Source organism: Cataglyphis hispanica, chromosome 4 (assembly GCF_021464435.1).
Source record: "Cataglyphis hispanica isolate Lineage 1 chromosome 4, ULB_Chis1_1.0, whole genome shotgun sequence".
Lineage (NCBI taxonomy): Eukaryota > Metazoa > Arthropoda > Insecta > Hymenoptera > Formicidae > Cataglyphis > Cataglyphis hispanica.
In genome coordinates this window covers 9385386-9403990 of record NC_065957.1, presented here as the reverse complement: position 1 = coordinate 9403990, position 18605 = coordinate 9385386, and the positions used below count along the sequence as shown (strand labels likewise).

The 18605-nt window shown below is 30.4% G+C and overlaps 2 protein-coding genes across 3 annotated transcripts in view; one reads left to right on the top strand and one right to left on the bottom strand.

Moving 5' to 3' along the window:
* Positions 1–18605, bottom strand: part of LOC126848966 (follistatin-related protein 5-like) — a 38971-nt gene that overhangs the window by 18303 nt on the left and 2063 nt on the right. The window lies entirely within an intron of this gene.
* On the top strand, positions 12353–18321 carry LOC126848999 (acyl-CoA Delta-9 desaturase-like). The gene is made up of 6 exons (XM_050590448.1): positions 12353–12462; positions 14008–14241; positions 14742–14872; positions 15080–15285; positions 15939–16121; positions 16756–18321. Exons 2-6 carry the CDS (start codon positions 14010–14012, stop codon positions 17033–17035), a joined length of 1032 nt encoding a protein of 343 aa, XP_050446405.1. The 5' UTR covers positions 12353–12462; positions 14008–14009; the 3' UTR covers positions 17036–18321.

Sequence of the window (18605 nt, the reverse complement as noted above, 5' to 3'; positions counted from 1 at the left end):
AATATAAAATATATATATATATATATATATATATATATATATAGTATATTCTTATATTTCTACAATTTTAATTTGACACAAGATACATTAATGCATATATTAAAATTATTATTAGTTTATGATAATGATAAATTAGTTTGAATGAATTATCGTAACATTAATTATCCGGTCGCAATAAATAGTTGTACGTCCCTTGGACAACCGAATTCGACAAAGTCATTCTCAAGAAGACGACTGTCATGTTTCGCATGCTGGACGAAGAGTGGACATCGCTGGCGCCGAATCGACCCGACCGTCGCCCTTATAGCGGCTCCAGCTGCGAGAACGAGAATTTCTACGGCGGCACATCCGTCGTCTTTTGCGTACCGGCTGGATTCTTCGAGAAAAAAGCGATCGACGTCGATATACAACTCTACGTACGGAAGGAGGTGTGCAAGTATTTCGAGATGGACTCGTGCCAGACAGTCGGTTTCGCCACCGTACCAGTCAACGATCTCCTCAACGGCATCGCCAAGCAAATGCGCGAGCGAAACGAATTGTCGGAACATTTATCGGACTCGTTTAAGCAGCAGATTATCTCGAGGTGATTGCGCCGAAAAACATCGGCCAATAATTCGGCAGTCGTCGGTCGGGAGGGAAAACTTTTTATCTCATCGAAAGCTCTCTTCCTATCTACCGTACGATCACATTTATTGCCGGATGTTCATTCGAAAGGAAAAAGGAAAGAGCTGACGTTAACAAACGAATCGTTGTTATTACAAGTGAAATCGTATCATTAAAACGCATTGATATTGTTTACTTTTTATAATATTTCCTTTGTACGATACAGACAATTTCCGTACAAACAATTATAAGATAGAAATACATATAATTGATGATAAAAAAAATAATATACTTATATGATGGATAGGCAGTATAAGTTCGGGACTTTAATAACACGTCAATATGTGATTTCAGATCAACGACGGGAACTTACAATCTGCTTGACGAAAACTTCCGGAAAACCACATCCACGATCTCGCTTTACATCCGAATCAGCAGTCTCGGCAAGTGCCTCGTGACTGAGATTACGCGCCTCGAAAGTGGCATACGCGGCGTGTTTAGCGCACGTAGGGAGCCGGACGAGGAACGGTATCTCACTCGACAGCTGACAGCGGACGAGCTTCAAAGCGGTCGCTGCAAGGTCGGAGATTTCCCTCGTGTTCCTTGCGGACGTTTAGTATGCCGCTGCGAGGAATTAATTAAAAAGAAGAATGCCGCGGCGAATTTATCCGGTAATTGATTCAGCCGCTTTATTCAGGACGCTACTTTCAAGTCTCTTTATCTCTTTTACAAGACACGGAAAGAGCGCCATCAAGCTTAATTTTGAGAATAAAGCTCTTTCTTAAGTCCAGTTAAGCCACCAAACGCGACTATATTTATCCTGATTTCATTCTACCCCTTTTTATTTAATGTAAAATATATGTTTATACTGAAACTCGATGAAACGAATAACTTGCAAAAATTTGCTTACGTTTCGGAGAATAAGATCTTTTAAAATGACTAATTTATTATTCTTGTTGGATTCAACGAAATGAAAATCTAAACAATTGTATTTCACTTAACAAATGAGAATAAAAGATATGATTGCAAACAAATTTATGTATTGATATGTAATTATTGGCGAGTGAGGAGAAAAAAAAAATCCCTGCGCGTTTAGCTGACAATGATAGACTTTGACTTTAACTTTGACTGAACAGATATCACAACTACATCTGTTGTGGCCCGAGATGTTGCTGCGATTGCAAGGATGAAAAATAATAATGAAAATAATGATGTAAGCGCGGGAGAAAGATTTACTGGAAATTATATTACCACAAGAAATTCTCCCGAGATCGCGAATATGAGGGCTGCTATTGGAGATGCTTATGTGAGTGAAAGAAATGTTACAAATAGTCTCGCGAGAAATACTCTCAAAAATACGAGGACGATAGAAGGTATTGAAGACGCTGATGTAGGCGCGAGAGAAGGAAATACTATTGCAAATACTACTACAAATACTATTGCAAATACTACTGCAAATACTACTGCAAATACTACTGCAAATACTATTGCAAATACTATTGCAAGAGATGCGAACACGAAACCAACGAAGGAAAGAAGAAATTTTACAGATGCTGCCGCGAGGAAAAGAAACACTCTTAGACGTACAAATGCAGGTGCGCTTGTGAAAGTTACATTGTTTTATAAAATTTCTTTATCTCAGTATCTGCAATTCTTAATACAATTTCTTTGATTATTTCTTTTTTGCGTATAAAAAAAAAAATTTTAATAATTATCTTCGAACAAAAATATTATAGAAATTCGCAAGCCAAAAAAAAGTTATTTATCTAAATATAAGAGAAATATAAGATTTTCTCTTCTTATATAGATGCCAGAAGACGTGATAGTGAGAGAGCAAAACCGAACAGAGTCGCGACAAAGGAGAACGAAAAGGCAACTTTCCAAAGTGTATTCTTCGTGTCAAACAATTCAAAGGGCGAAAAAAATAGGACAACAATCTGTAACGCCGAAGAAGAGATGAGACTCTACCCTTGCGCTCCTGTGTCCGCGTGTCTACCTCTGCAAACGTATTCTTTATGCTTTAAATCGCGACCACATTTAACTTGTTTTTCTGCCCCCGGCAACGTTTCATCTCATTCATGAGATGAACTCTCCTCTTTCATTCATTAATTGTGCGTGACGAGTTTCCGTTACTTATATTACGAGTCGACGATTTGTGACGGTTGAATAATTAGAGTAAGACTATTCATCAATCCTCCTTAGAATTTAAACTTTTCATAATTTGATTTTTATTCCATCTTTTATATCATTATTATAATTAATTTTTTTTTTTTTACATTTATTACGTCGCGTGGCGTCTTTCCAAGGATAATTTCTTCCGCTTTGCATTTCGTGAAATGGCATCGGACGATGTGTAAGAATGTTCAAATTACCAAATCGTAAAATTGAAATAAAACTGAAATTGAAATAAAACAGCAAACTGATAGCAAGCTTTCTTTTCTTAATCGCATTTATTGGTTTCAATCAAATGCAATGATGCAATCCAATCTTGTGCAATGCAGTATTATTCTGATTCGCTTACTCGACGAGTTGTATTTAAAGAGATTACTAAATCACTTGATTTTGCAATATGAAACGTTCGAATATAAAATCTGTCAAGTATGCCAAATGTGTGAAAATGAAAAATGTGTGTTCATTTTTTTATACAAAAAAATGTCAATGTTACGCGTTAAATATTAATGTAAATATTTTCTATAAATGTTGATTTTTTTTTAAATGCACACATACAAAAAAATTGTATAAAAATTTATTTCTGAAATTACTTTAAATAAAAAAAAATCTACTTACAATTCATTACTTCACAGATTTTGTATTTGACCGCATTAAAATATTGTAGAAACTTTAAGGCTTAAAAATATTAATAAATCAGGAATTTTTTTTTTTTTCAAGATTTTTGAAATACATGTAGAAAGTCATATATATTGCAAAATAGAAGAAATATAATTTATTATAAAAATAATGGGTTTAACAATATAATTTTTTTATAAATTATTCTGTGATTTTTGTTTTGAAAATTATAAGTATAACAAATAAGGCATATCTTGAGAATTACAATTATTAAAAAAAGTGCCGATTTAATTTTTTAGCTTTATATTTCAATTTTCAAATGGATTTTATAAATTTATGACAAACAAATTATTATTATTGTTTAGATCAAACGATTGCGATATAAAACAATCGAATCAATATGAGACGAAAGATCGCTGAAATTTTTATGTTGCATGATAATAATGGCTAACGACTTGAAAGCCTCGTTCTATCTTTCTGTGCCTCTTTGATAATACATTTACATTTCAATTAGCGAATTCGGTTAGATGCACTAGTGCGCATTAAACACGTCCTTGCTCAGTTTTTTTATAATAGTTTTTTTAATATCAAGCAGACAAAAAAACTGAATAAAGTAACATTTAGTGCGCACCAATGTGCTTTTAATCGAATTTGCTATACGATTAAAGAGATCATTTTTGCTCTGTTTATCTTCACATATCAGATAACGTAATATGCGTCTACAATAAAAAACGATAAAATTAATTTTATGTGACCAAACATGCACTTTGCAATTCGCGAGTCGGGAATACGTTGTGTATCCCTTCGTACAATTGTTTGAATTTCACATTCAAATTTCATCTGTTTTTCCATCACGAATCTCTAAGCGTTTTACGATCAAAGAGATTGAATATCAAAATAAATTCGGTAACGATTTTTTAATATATCGGTATTCGATGCAAAGTGTTTTTAAAAATTTTAGGGGGGGATTCTTTGAGTAATTACTTGAAAAATAAAGTTTATATACACTATTGTCCCAAACGACATAGTTTTTGGATTATAAAATGTTTTTTCATGGTAAAAAAATAAGATTTTAAAATAATATATTTTGATAGAAATAAAATTAAATAATATTATAGGAATTATTAGAAATGATCATTTTTCTAAATTTTTTTTCTCGAAAAAAAGCAAACGATTCATATTCTGATTATAATGGGCGGGAAGATAAGCATAATTAAGAGAAAATGTAGTCGGCTTGTTAGTGAAATCTGCTTAATGAATTAAGTAAAATTATTATCTTATAAAATAATTTGATGAAAGAAGGAGTCGCTAATATTTATAGTACATGATCTTTTTCTGCGTGAAACCATTTACGAAAAAGTTTTCTTTTTAATAATTCAGAACATGTTTTAAGATCTCTCTTTTAGATACGGTGGAATTGTTCTATCGCAATTATTTTCGTAAAACTCTATCGATTTTCACCGCATGAGTGTAAAATGAGATTCTAAGAGAAACAATGCATTTAAATTTTCCGGCGATTATTTACTCCAATTAGTTGTTTCTCATAGCTTAACCAAATATGAATAGGAAATGTTAATGAAATAATAAATATATTGCTCTAAGAAAAGATTAATTTTTTAAATAAATTAAAAATAGATTTTTGGACAATTTATTGCGATAAACAGAGCATTTATACACAGTCGGTTTATCTTTGCGTCAGAATATTATTCGCGCGAATATGATTGCTCCGAACAAATTTACGGGTTTTCGGGCGCAATCGTGCTTTCTTATACCCATTGTTTCGGTACCGAACGCGATCTAGCGTGCATTTCCGCCACGTTAAGCCCGAGGTGGGATTAAAGGTAAGGGGGCAGAGGTTTGTAAACTACACGATGTAGGCAGGCTGCAATAGCGGCGCATTATCCGCACTTATGCCAACAGAAATTCCCCGGCTGGTTCATACATATTAACGCAGGGAGTCATTGCGCGTTGCTCCTTAAGCGGAATACAAAACCGTCGAGAAAAAGCGCGCTTTATAACAAGGGAAATCACTAGAGCGACCGTTTTTTTCTTGATTATTAACTTCGTACATTACACCGGCGCGTTACTTGCTAAAATTAGATGACACGGCAAAGTCGATACCGAGAAAATATGAATGCAGTTTTTGGTGAAAATATTCTTGAGACAAAATTAGATGACACGGCAAAGTCGATACCGAGAAAATATGAATGCAGTTTTTGGTGAAAGTATTCTTGAGACAACCAAATCAAAAAATTATTAATTAAAATCGATCTCTTTTATATACTTCTATCTTGGAAGAGATATTCTACATCGAGATAATATATTAATTCTCGCGTTTCTGTTGAATTTGAATATCGCAAACAATATACTAGAGTTAATTATGTTTAATTTTAAAAATGTCGCCAGTAAATAAATTAATAAACAAGTGTTTATACGACCAAACTGGCAATTTATTGTTTGATTATTATATCACATTGTGATATAATAATCAAACAATAAATTGCCAGTTTGGTCGTATAAACACTTGTTTATACTAGAGTTAATTTGATAAAAAATTGGAAAGCAATGTCAACTCATTTTCCATTTCTTGCTCTTGATATTATTATGCCGAGAATTGTTTCTGTGTCGTACAAATAACTTTTCTCAAGGTGAGAGGATTCGAGAGTTCTATTTTTCGCGAAAGCCGAGAAAAAATGTTGCCCGCAGAAGCTAATGGCTACAATAAAAACGTGTTAATATGCACAGCGGAAAGTGTGGCTAGCATTATTGGTTCCGGAAACTTCGCGAGTGCATTCACGGAACTAACTTGTGGCTCCGAAGAAAGATCTTGTGCCGCGGGCGATCACATCAAAAGTGACAGCTCATTTATTATCGCGTGATTATAGTGTCCCGTGTATTGATATATGTATACGTATATAGTATCTCGCAAAATTTCAAAGAACATCCAGCCGCATAGTGTGACATTTGAATGTAACGATTTGTCAAAAGAATCGAATAATGAGTCATATCTACTATTAATTTATAAAGAACGACAAAATATTTATCTAATTTATATATAAATTTCACAAAGTTACACACAATTATTATTTAATTGCTTTAAAGTACCTTTCAAGTGAAAATCTAGCAATGGCAAATCTCAAACATTCTAATTTATGCCGAATTAACATTCAATCACACAAAAACATGTGAGTGCACTTTTATTGAAACGAAAGCAACCTATTATATAATAATGTGTTCAATTTCTGATCGATGCGAAACTCGATTGAGGTATACGATGAAAGTGCGCGTAAATACATACAAAATCTCAAAATTATATGTTTCGCATAATCGTTTTGCGCGAATATTACTCGCTTTGTGGCGGGAGAGAGTTACTGGATTTATTATTGCACATTAGGAAATAAGCAAAAACGGCGATGCAGAAATGTGAGCGGTAAAAATCATTATCTGCCTACTTGATGCATGACAAAAGGCATTTCATCACGATTCAGTTTCTAACGTGGGTGATAATTATACATCAGGCCGCCAAGCGGCAATTAAATACCTACAGCTAACACTCAGCCGCTTATTAGAGCTTTGTAATGAGAGATCGATATGAGGATTATTCTTGGATCAAGAATCTGCCATGTAATTTCGTAAATAAATAACACGTTATGTAATAGAATTAAAAATTGTTTATCTTAAGATAATTTTTATTATTTGAGCTCTTATCGTCTGATAGCTCGCGTAAAAATGCACTTTCAATTTCTCTCGTAGTACAGCTCAATGATAATCGAATGCAAGAACAATAAAGGTCAAAATCAAAAATTGGAGCAGGAACGGGGAATGACAGGAACTCGAAGCTCGATCAACCGCTGAAGGAGCACATATTGACGGTGCAGCTATTAATTTGTAATATCACTGGTATCGCCCTTCTCCACGTCATGCCCATCTGTATGTACGTCAAGCGATATGACGAGACGAAATTTTGGATCTGGATATTTACATATTTATTAAACTAATATTCATTTTGCATTCCAAAATTTTTTATTCTTTGACAAGATCGAAATTCACAAACAGACTATATTGCTAAAAATATTACATATGGCGTAGTTTTTTATGAAAGCTAAGAAAATAGAATACTGAAATATTTATTTATGAATGAATACTTTCTAGCACATACAGTTCCCGTAGATATTTATCATCATCATCATCTTGATTTATCTAAAATAAGAGAAAGAGAAAAAGCGCCGAGAATTATTATATAATATAATTATATCTTTTATTTCCAATTATACCTTTTCTTTCACACCTTATTTCTTTTGTAAAAATGATCTCATCTTACAATATAAGAACCTGAGATTCAACTTTTGCTCCTTTTTTAACGTTTCATAGTTAGTTACTTGCAAATGAAGTTGTATATTTTGTTTGAGATGATAAAGAATAAAATCTGATCTTGCTTTTTCTGATCTTGCATTTAATTTCTCGTCTTCAGAAATAATATATAGATGTGCCGCTAGTTTAGATGTAACAGCAGCTGCTCATCATCTTTGAGCACATAGAAGCTGGAAAGTCAAACTGCCACTCAGAATCTGCTCGTTTATTTATAGTGCAACGGACGGGCAGGTAAGATCCTTAAATATTGCAATCATAATCATCTGATTAGTTAATGGCCACATTAAAATTTATCATAATACGTATATAGCGAATTACTCCAACAGAGACTTATTTTTCTGTGTCGGAAAATATTTTAATACGCAGTGTTCTTTACATAAAATATGCAAAATAAAATTCTTAGTAAGGACAGTTTTAAATCTATTTTTGTGCAATCTATCTCATGTATCTTTACAATTTTTTTATGACGCGTTTGGACTATTTCTGCTAGTGTGCAGTTTAGATATTAAAAATGGAATAACAAATCGTTAAACACAGTCGCAGTAGTAAATTTCAGTAAATAATTGTCTTCAGTAGATAATGATGGTAAATAATTGCAAACATTTATATTTGAATTGTCTATATTCTCATCATTAGCATAATATAGTACTACTATAATTTAACTCCAGTAATTCTGCATTATATATCTTGACTCAATAATATTTTCATAACATGATATAATGCTACATAATTTAAATCTACCATTTAATTCTGAATATATTCTCTGACTCAATAATATTTTCAAGATGTAACATTGAATTAATCTATTAATATTCTAAAATAAAAATTTTTGAAAAATTGAATTTTGAAAAATTTTTTGTTGAATTTTTATATTGATGTTTGTAAGTTCCATAAATTTTTTTGAAAAATTTTTTGAAAAATTTTTTGTTGAATTTTTATATTGATGTTTGTAAGTTCCATAATTTTTTTTTCTTTTTCCTTCAAATATATGTAATTGAATTAATGTTTGAAGTGGAAAAATGATACTTAGGATTGATCAGGGAATGCGGTTTGAAATTGAAAATCGTGACAAAAGTCACGATTGGATTGAGTTGGATTACTCGCAAGATTGCTTGATGATTATTTGTCTGAAATGGCGCGAGGTTGTGCTTGGATGGGTTATATCAAGTAGAATTAATTGCGAGAGGTGTTTCATTAGAGAGCAGGACTGAGCGTATATTGCAATTAATTTTAATTTATGCGCGCTTGAGTCGTGCAACGTCGTAAAAAGGAAACCGTTGAGCATGTATGACGCTCGCAAATGCTTTTTATTGCAGGTATTATCAGTCAATTATGCTGTCGCTTCATCTTGCCGGCTGTGATATCGGTCTATTTGTGGAATGAAATCAGGATCTTAAACATAAGTGATGCTTTTCTCCGTGGCATGTATTTTCTGTCAACAGTTTCGTCCACATATCGGAAAATCGACCGTACAAAAGATACATAAAAAACCTCTCTGGATTCGCGTTTCTACGATTGTCGGAACCAATCAATACAATGTTCGAATTGTATTCAGATATAGAAATTGAGAAGTTATTATCTATTACAGAAAAATATAGAATTTTCATGATATGACATTTAAAATAAATATAAATGGCATAATTGACATTTCTTTGTAAATGAGACATGGCATCAAATTTTCTAACGATTTTTAAATTAAATTATTAATATCGTTTCATGATATTCTGATCGTCATCTCTATTAAATAAATTAGATTTATATATACATAAAAAAAATGATTGATCGTAGATATCTCATATATCATGTAAATTAAAGATTGCAGTGAATTTTGAGTTGAAAATATGTTTATAATGTAATTTGCTTGCTTTACAATTTACTTCACTAACTTTTACTTTAATAAACTTTCACTAACTTTTCTGGTCGAGAGATACGATTAATCTTGTGACCTTTTGAAGTTTCTAACTTCAATCTCGATTTACTCACTAATTCTGTTAATTATATTTATTCCCATTATTGTAAATAGCAAAATGCTATTACTTAGCATTTTAGAAAATCGAGTTTAATTTCCCCAAGAACAGATGTTCCAATGATCGTAAATAATATGCAATAATGGATAATAAATTAATGTTTATTATTTTATAGAATTATAATAAATTAGGCATATTTATATAAACGTACATTTATAAAAAAATATTCTAATTTTTTTTAATGTATATTTGATGATCGTTTCTTCTCTTGTAAAAAAGAATTAATTATTATAAAAAATAAGGCAATTTTTGCGAATCTCAAGACTTTCTTAAATCTATATATTTTAAAATAAATCAAGCATATTGATTATTATTATCAATCTCATTTAGAGGATTTTCATATACAAAAATACCGCAGTAGATAAAAATTGTAAGATATCATTTTGATTAAATAATCTGCTACATGAGATTTTATAACAAAAGAATTTGTTTGGGATTAAGCAGCAAAACACTCGCTCTTTTTATTTCTTGTTGTAAAAATTTTAGGGCAACGGGAGAATTTAATGATATGTTATCAGTGAGGGTTGGCACAATTATCATTATTATTTCCCGTGGAACTATATAAATAAACCGTGGAGCTAGATTTATAGTCTCAATCCAATGACCGCTTTTATAGATTTTATGGCTTGATTGGGATTGACATAATCTGAAGACACCGAGATCCGAAATGATTGACAGTTTTGTATGAAAAAGGTGACAGATCTCTCGAGATCAAATGCAAAACAAATATCACTGAAATATATAGCTGCTATTGAATAAAAAAGCAAGCAGGGAGAAATAAAAATAACTGACATGTGTTGACTGATATGCTATTGTTAAGATTTTCTTTGTCATATAATATAATTAATATTTTTATAATATTTATAATATTTATTTATTGTAATATGCTTGTAGATACATAATAATTTTCTAGGTACTTTAATTATTAAAACTAATTACGCTTTTTACGATAATAAAAAATATTTTACAATAAAATTACAAATATATATTATATGTTAGGTATGAAAAATACTATTGAAATTTAAAATCTTCACTTTAACTATGAATATATTAGATGGTTAACGTCCTTTGTCATGTTTCGCACACATTCGCTCCTGCAAAATTTTTATCTCATAGTGCGGAATTTTAAGCGCTGCGAAATTTTAACGAAGGCTCTGTCACACACGATACGTATCGTATGTACCATACGGATAAAGCACGCATCTCTGCACGACCCCTGCGGTCAACGATTTATATAAACGCCCTATATACGCAAAGTCACGTTTCATCGATAAAAAAAGAAAGGGAGATACCAGAAAAGTGTTATCGATCCGGATAGCTTGACGTCGCGTCATTTTATCCGACAGTTAAATTTAGTATTTATCATCACACATATAAACGCACACACATACTGTATAGAGTAGTCTATATATATATATATATATAGAAAGAGAGAGAGTCTATATATACAGGGTAACATTTGTGCGACTTCTCGCACCCTTTACGCGTATATCTATCCATACATCTATTCATATATACAACCGGAACATGTAAGGAGTCCGAATATATATATTTATCCTCTATGCGAACATATGTTATAAACATTTTGTCTATTTTTGTCATAGTGCAACATATCGATCATTCTAATATCGTTGTGTAAATGTTCCCGCATTTCACGATGCGCGACAGCGTCGGAAATCTAGGCCGAGAAAAGAATCTCGATAATGGCTGCACATGTGGGCTATATCTACATATAAGAGTTATTAATGATGATACGCGTTCATGGTTATCAAATAAATTCTATTTATCCTTGCGAGAAATGTCAATTAACGATTTTAATCGTCGGATATATGTAAAAATTTATTAAACAATATATAAACATTAAACAATATTTAAATAATCGTGGGCTAGTAAGAATGAGACGCGGATGGTAGTGTGTCAATTTCATAGAAAAATAAGTTTTCTGTGAAACTGGTTATATACACCGGGCACGAAAATTTATTTGATTTTATATTAAGTGTAAATTAATCTCAATTCGAGATTTATAATAACTCTTGTTTAGAAGAAATAGGTAGAAAACTTATTTTTCTATTAAATTGACGCACTATCATTCATTTTTAGCTCTTACTAGCCCGCGATTATTTTGTAAATTTCACTTGAGAGCTTTAATAATTTCTTAAATTACAATAATAAAAATACATTTTTTATGTGTCAGCAGAAATGGATGTAAAATATGATTTAATAAAAATTATGATTTTATTAGATTTTTTATGTTATAAAATAAGGTTTAAAATAAAAAAAAATATAATTTAATTCATAATTTAAAATCATATAAAACACTCTCTTTCATATATAATTCCTCTATATTATTTCAATTTAGATGATCATGGCGAACGTTTATTATAAATTTAGAGAATATAAAATCGGCAGCGAAAGTTTCAAAGGGAAGGAGTTAATATATATATCTTGGAGTGAAACAAAACCGCTGCTCCGCGAATCGCAACGCACGTTTCTCTTTTCTTGTATTTTAAAACTTCGGATACATCGGCATTGGGGAGCTCCTTATAAATATCGTGCTACTGTATATTATGCAGTGGAATAGGATGAGATGTAGTGCACCGCACATCGGTCTTTCATTCTTATCTGGTTCGGTAGCATCTCGAAACGCATATTTGCGTACATCGAATCGTCCACAGTAAGCTCACAGTCTCTGATTTGTAAAATTATATAAATATAGTTGTTGCACAAAGTCCTTAAGTGAGAAATAGAATGGCGCTTTATGAGCGCGATATGAATTTTCTGGCTATTACGTTAATTCAATTATTAAATTATGGACGGCACATGTTTTCAAAATCGAGAAAGATGCAACAAAATCGACAATATCAATGAAACGCGACATAACTTTTGATAAACATTTCGCGGCGATCTTTTTCGAATCAAATAAAAAAAAAGTGCAATTATATTTTTCATTTTCACATATTAATTCAAATATAAATCGGGGCTATCATAATTCTCTTCTGGCAAAGATCTTTTATAACATTGAGATTATATATTTGTCCTTAGTTGTGTTTTATTAAATTTTGATACCAAAACTGTGCGTGTACAATCGCGGGCAAATTTGGTTCTAATCAAATATTGGAAAGTGCAATGTCAATATTATTTTCGATTTCTTGCCTTGCAGCGACTTGATATAGACATGTCAAGAATTGTATCCTTTCCATATATAAATTCTCTCTATTTTTATCATTTTTTGAAGTGACAGCCAAAAAACTTCCTACGCTTTCTATTCTTTTTTAGAAAAAAGATGTTGCACTTGGTAAAAAAATTTCACCCAGAGAAGGTAACAATTATTTAATAAAATAGATTATAGATACTCTACCCTTAAAATAATTGGCATATCTGACAAGATTTCTAGGATTTTTAATCTAATAATGTGATAAGTGATCACCTTTATTATAATTTTCGTACTTTACTTTAATATTTCGATACAGCACGGTTTAATCGCTTCGGAATTTAACAATTCTAAAGGATTGAATAAGTAATCGTCGCGAGGTTTCATGGGTTTTTGCACAGACTTTCACCATGTACTTTAATAAAATTTGCATCCATTAGAAATTGTCTAATAGCACAACAAAAAATTACTTTTATTTTGGTAAAAGCGTATACATATTTGTGGTACACTAAAAATATATAATTGTGTGTGTACGATTTTATAATATATACTATAATACATATTATAATAATAAATTTTTTAATTTTTAAGGAATCAATCATTTTAATAAAATTCTGTTTTTTTTTTTTAATTAGTCATAAAAGGATTGATAAAATAAGAAGAAAAAAAGATTGCAATTATATATCTTCCAAAAGTATTTTGTAATTTTTTATATTACATTATATTTTTTTATATTTTTATGATACAAAAATATTTTATGCGTGTTTTTTCAAGCTAGACTTTTTAACCATTGTATTTTAGTCATCACACATAAAATGCGTTATGTGACAGTGACACAAGATCACAAGAATATAATTTTATTGAAACCTAACGCATCTTTAATAATTAAAAAATTCGCTTTTACTTTTATGATAAACTTGATCAAATTCATATGATATGATATGAATTTTGTTCGTAACATTTGCGTGTAATTTTGCAAATAATATAATGTCATGTAACTAGAATTATGAAAATTGATTGCCTTTATGATAATTTGAATCGTTTAACTCTTTAATCATTTTGTTCCAGAAATGTACAGCTCAAAGACACTCGAGTACGAGGACAATGAAAGCCGAAAATTAACGCAATCAGAAACGGAGGATTGCAAGAATTCAATTCTCGATGAACTGCCAAAAGAGAACATACCGGCCGAACAACCATTAATTTGGCGCAATGTCATTGGAATCCCTATTCTCCATATCATTTCGATCTATTTATTTGTCACGCGATATCATGAAGCAAAATTTTGGACTTGGATATTTGGTACATTTTTGTTAAATTATAACATCAGTTCTCCATTCAATACAACTTTATCTATATCTATATCGTCTGTATCAAATTTCATAGCACAAAGTGCACTGAAATTGATAAGAAAGTCGCAGATTTTTGTAAAATCTGAAATTAATTTTTTTGAACATTTTCAAATTTTAACGAGTAAGATTTATATTAAAATAAGTGCGCTTCCTCTTCCACGCAAACACAAAAACTTAATAAAGAACAAAATTATATTTATATTTATATTATTTTTTTATTTGCATATTTTAAGCTTAATTAATAAAAATTTTTTATTTTTGCTTATTTATAAATTAAAAACTTAATATATTGAGATATTTCTATATGAAAATTATCTCATTTCTCACAATGTCGAAAAAATCTAACGTTTTTTCACAGTTAGTTAATTGAGAATCAACATCGTATATTTTGTTTACAATGATAAAAAATAAAATCTAATGTAATTTTTTTATTTTATTTCTCGTATTTAGAAATATCATATGGAATCTTTGCTGGTTTGGGTCTAACGGCAGGCGCTCATCGTTATTGGGCACATAAGAGTTATAAGGCAAAACTACCACTCAAAATTCTACTCAGTTGTTTGTACTGCTCAGCTGGACAAGTATGATCATGAAATAATCGCCGATATAATTATCCGATCAATTCAAAATAATTAAATAAATTGAATATAATATTGATGTAGTAGTGAACAGATCTAAACAAATCAAAGCGATGGATACTGTAGAATATATTATTGACTGCGGAGAATCCGTAAGAATATAGTTTGTGAGATTCTAAAAAATTCCACAGAATATTTTCTATTTTGCAGACTCATCTGACTAAATGGATTCGCGTCCATCGAACGCATCATAAATATACAGATACATCCGCGGATCCGCATAATTCTAATCGCGGCTTCTTCTTCGCGCATGTCGGCTGGTTAATGATGAAACATCATCCGGCAGTTAAAGAATATGGGAAAAGCGTGAATATGAGCGATGTCGCTGCCGATCCTGTGATACGTTTTTTCGACAAGTGAGTTATTAATAAAGTCGAAACAATGACCACGTTTTCTCGAAAGTAAGATAAGACACAGAAAATATAACTGTTGAATGGTCAAAATATAACAATTAAATTTAATTGATTGAAATCTATAAGCATATATCAATCAGTTTCAAATATATCATCTTACAAGTTAATCTATTAAATGTATTTAATAATATTTAATAATTTTTTAACAAAAAACCATTTTCTCTTTCTCTTTCCCTTTCTCTCATAATATTCATTTAAATTAATATTCAAAGTAAAAAAAAGGATACTAAAAGATAATTAAGAGAAAAATATTATATATGATTTTTATTCAAAATCGCATAAAGAACAAATAGAATTTTCGCCAAATATTCGGAAAAAATCCGCAAAAAATTGCGACCATTGCTGAAGTTAAATTGCTTGCATGATCGTTTAGTAATGAGAAATGGTCCGTGTGATATTAATAACGCTGAATATGAGAGAGATTAAAAAGAATCAATCGCGCGAGAGATCTAGGACAGTAATTTTTAATTGGATTTATAGAGATCGCATCATTGATTTATAATTGTAGAAAAAAAAAAAAACTCAATTATATACGTTAAATAATAAACAAGCATTTATTAAAGAAATGCAAATGTTTTATATTACTTATATTACAGATATTATCCGCCGATTATGCTGTCGCTATGTTTTATTTTACCGATTCTGATACCTGTATATGTATGGAATGAAACCTGGATAGTAAGCATAACTGCTACGCTTTTTCGTTACATATGTACATTGAATGGGTCTTTTTCTGTCAACAGTTTTGCTCATTTATATGGCACTCAACCATATAATAGGTAAACACTAATTTTTTGGATTCACGTTTGCGTAATCGCCAATCAACCAGCATACGTTCGAATTGTATTGCTCAAATAGCAAAATTTGGAAAATTAGAGATGTTCTTTTTAAGTGAGGAATAATCAGTTCTTTTTTAATAAATTGGAGGTATTTCACAATAATAAAATAATTGATATTGCGTGAATATCTTTGCGCACGTGACGTTGATATTTCTATTTAAAAAATTTCAATTATTTTTAATAATTTTTATAAAATTATTTTATTTTACAATATATTATAATTTTCTAATATTTCATTATATTATAAAAAAGGAAAAATTGATGTTATAAGAAGTAAGATGTTTTTTACACATTTTTGATTTCTGTCTTACATTTCTATACGCTCTTTAAAGTAAAGTATACACGTCGATCATGGGAAAGGTAAATTTACTAAAGGGAATTTCATACAGACGTACTATAATAGAGATAGAAGTAAAATGTATTATTCCGCTTAAATAATCTGTTGCACGAGACTCAGAAGTTTGTTCGCGTACAAATCAAACGAGGTGTGTGTGTGCGTGCGTGCGTGCGTGCGTGCGTACGCGCGTGTGTGTGTGTGTGTGTGTGTTTCTTATTTCTCTACTTCTTGTTTTAGAAATCTTAAAGCAAGAGAGAATCGCACGGTAGCCATCGTGAGTCTTGGTGAGGGTTGGCACAATTATCATCATACCTTCCCGTGGGACTATAAGGCTGCGGAACTAGGTTTGCATCATTTCAATCTGGCGACCGCTTTTATAGATTTCATGGCCTGCTTAGGATTGGCATACGATCTGAAGACGCCAAGTTCTGAGATGATCAATAGTTTTTGCGCGAAAAAAGGTGACGGTACAGCCTCTCGAAACCAAACGCGAAATAGAGATACAGCTATTAAATAAAAAAAAAGAAAAAAAAAATTCAATGAGAAAAACAGGTGAGAAGAATAGGTGTACGTGTGTATTAATCTTCTTTTTTTTTTGACAATTCGAGAAAACAAATCTAATCGCGCTAGATGCAAATAATGTGTATATTAAAGAAATTTATTAATTCGTATTATTATCTTATGAATTAAGATATATATAAAATTATTTTAGTTTTTCATCATTATATTAAGATAAATTTTTGATAATTATTTACTTTATATATACATATATTAAAGCCAATGCAATTATATTTTTTGATACATTTTGATCTGCATTTCATAAATCTCGTACGATGCATTAAGTTGACATATACAAATTCAAAACTATATATAAATAAATGCATTTTGTCATATCAATCTTTAATGAAATATTATGCATGTATTCACAAGCATTTTATTTTCAATTTGTTCTAAAAATTTGTTATTAAAAGAGCATATCAAATTACTATTGTGCTTAGCACTCTTTTGAGATATATATAATATAAAAATTGAGATCTGTTTTGATAAATTAATATCACATTCTGCTTTTTTTTTCATTGAATGCAAATAATGTGATTTTTTTTCGATCATTCTACAGCTTTTCTTTCTTCAGATTTATTCCATTAAAAAAAACAGGACTTTTATATCGTATTGTATAATTTTCATATTATATAATAGAAATATATATGTGTTATATACCCTCGATGGAATACATTATCTCTTGAACAGAATATTACTGCCTTTAAATGGATTATCTGCTTTGAATTTTCGTGGATGATGTGCATTGTTTAATTACGTTCGCAGAAATTAATAATCTCTCGTACGTAAATTGTATAAATAAAATATGAAACGGAAATAAATGAGAATTAATAATACAGATTTCATAATTTTGTAGATATAGGCATGTAAAAATTAATATGAATATATAAAAAATTGATTATTCTTTTCAAAATTAATAATAAAATTAATAAATTAATAAATAAAGTTAAAAATAAAACAATGTCGCAAATGTGTGTGTAGTGTACTATACTAATACAATACTAATTTTTATCATATATACTTATAATTATTTTTAATTTTATTTAGTTTATAATTTGTTTCTGTAGTTAGGACAGAGATTATATAATAGTTTTAGTAATAAGTTAACTAAAACAGTTAGTTATCATATAATAATTTCAACATTCAGTTTGTAGTGCGAAATAGTTATAGCTAATAGAGTTAATTAATTCATACTTATATACAGTTGCAATTTTATGCATATATAGTTGATTTTGAAATATTTTACGTTTAATTTTATTCTATCAACTTGCGGATACTCATTGATTACGAAACGATATTGAAAGTTTTAATTACTAGAATAAGTAAATTTAACTTACACCGACATTGTGAAGAAAAATTATTTTGGCAACAAAAAGTTTCGTTGGAATTCAAAGCCCGCATTTTACTTTTACAAGTATCTAAACAGTTAGTACATTTCGTCGTGTGCCATAGCCTCGCGTGAATTTTTACCCGATAAAACGCGGAATTTTAAGCGCTGTGGAATTTTAATGAAGGCTTTGTCATACACG

Bases quoted from the DNA above. Each gene is read 5' to 3' on its own strand.
- LOC126848999 (XM_050590448.1), top strand. From the start codon at position 14,010: ATGTACAGCTCAAAGACACTCGAGTACGAGGACAATGAAAGCCGAAAA. The intron at 14,242-14,741 runs GTACATTTTTGT...TCTCGTATTTAG, and splicing joins ATTTTGGACTTGGATATTTG to AAATATCATATGGAATCTTT. The intron at 15,286-15,938 runs GTGAGTTATTAA...CTTATATTACAG, and splicing joins GTGATACGTTTTTTCGACAA to ATATTATCCGCCGATTATGC.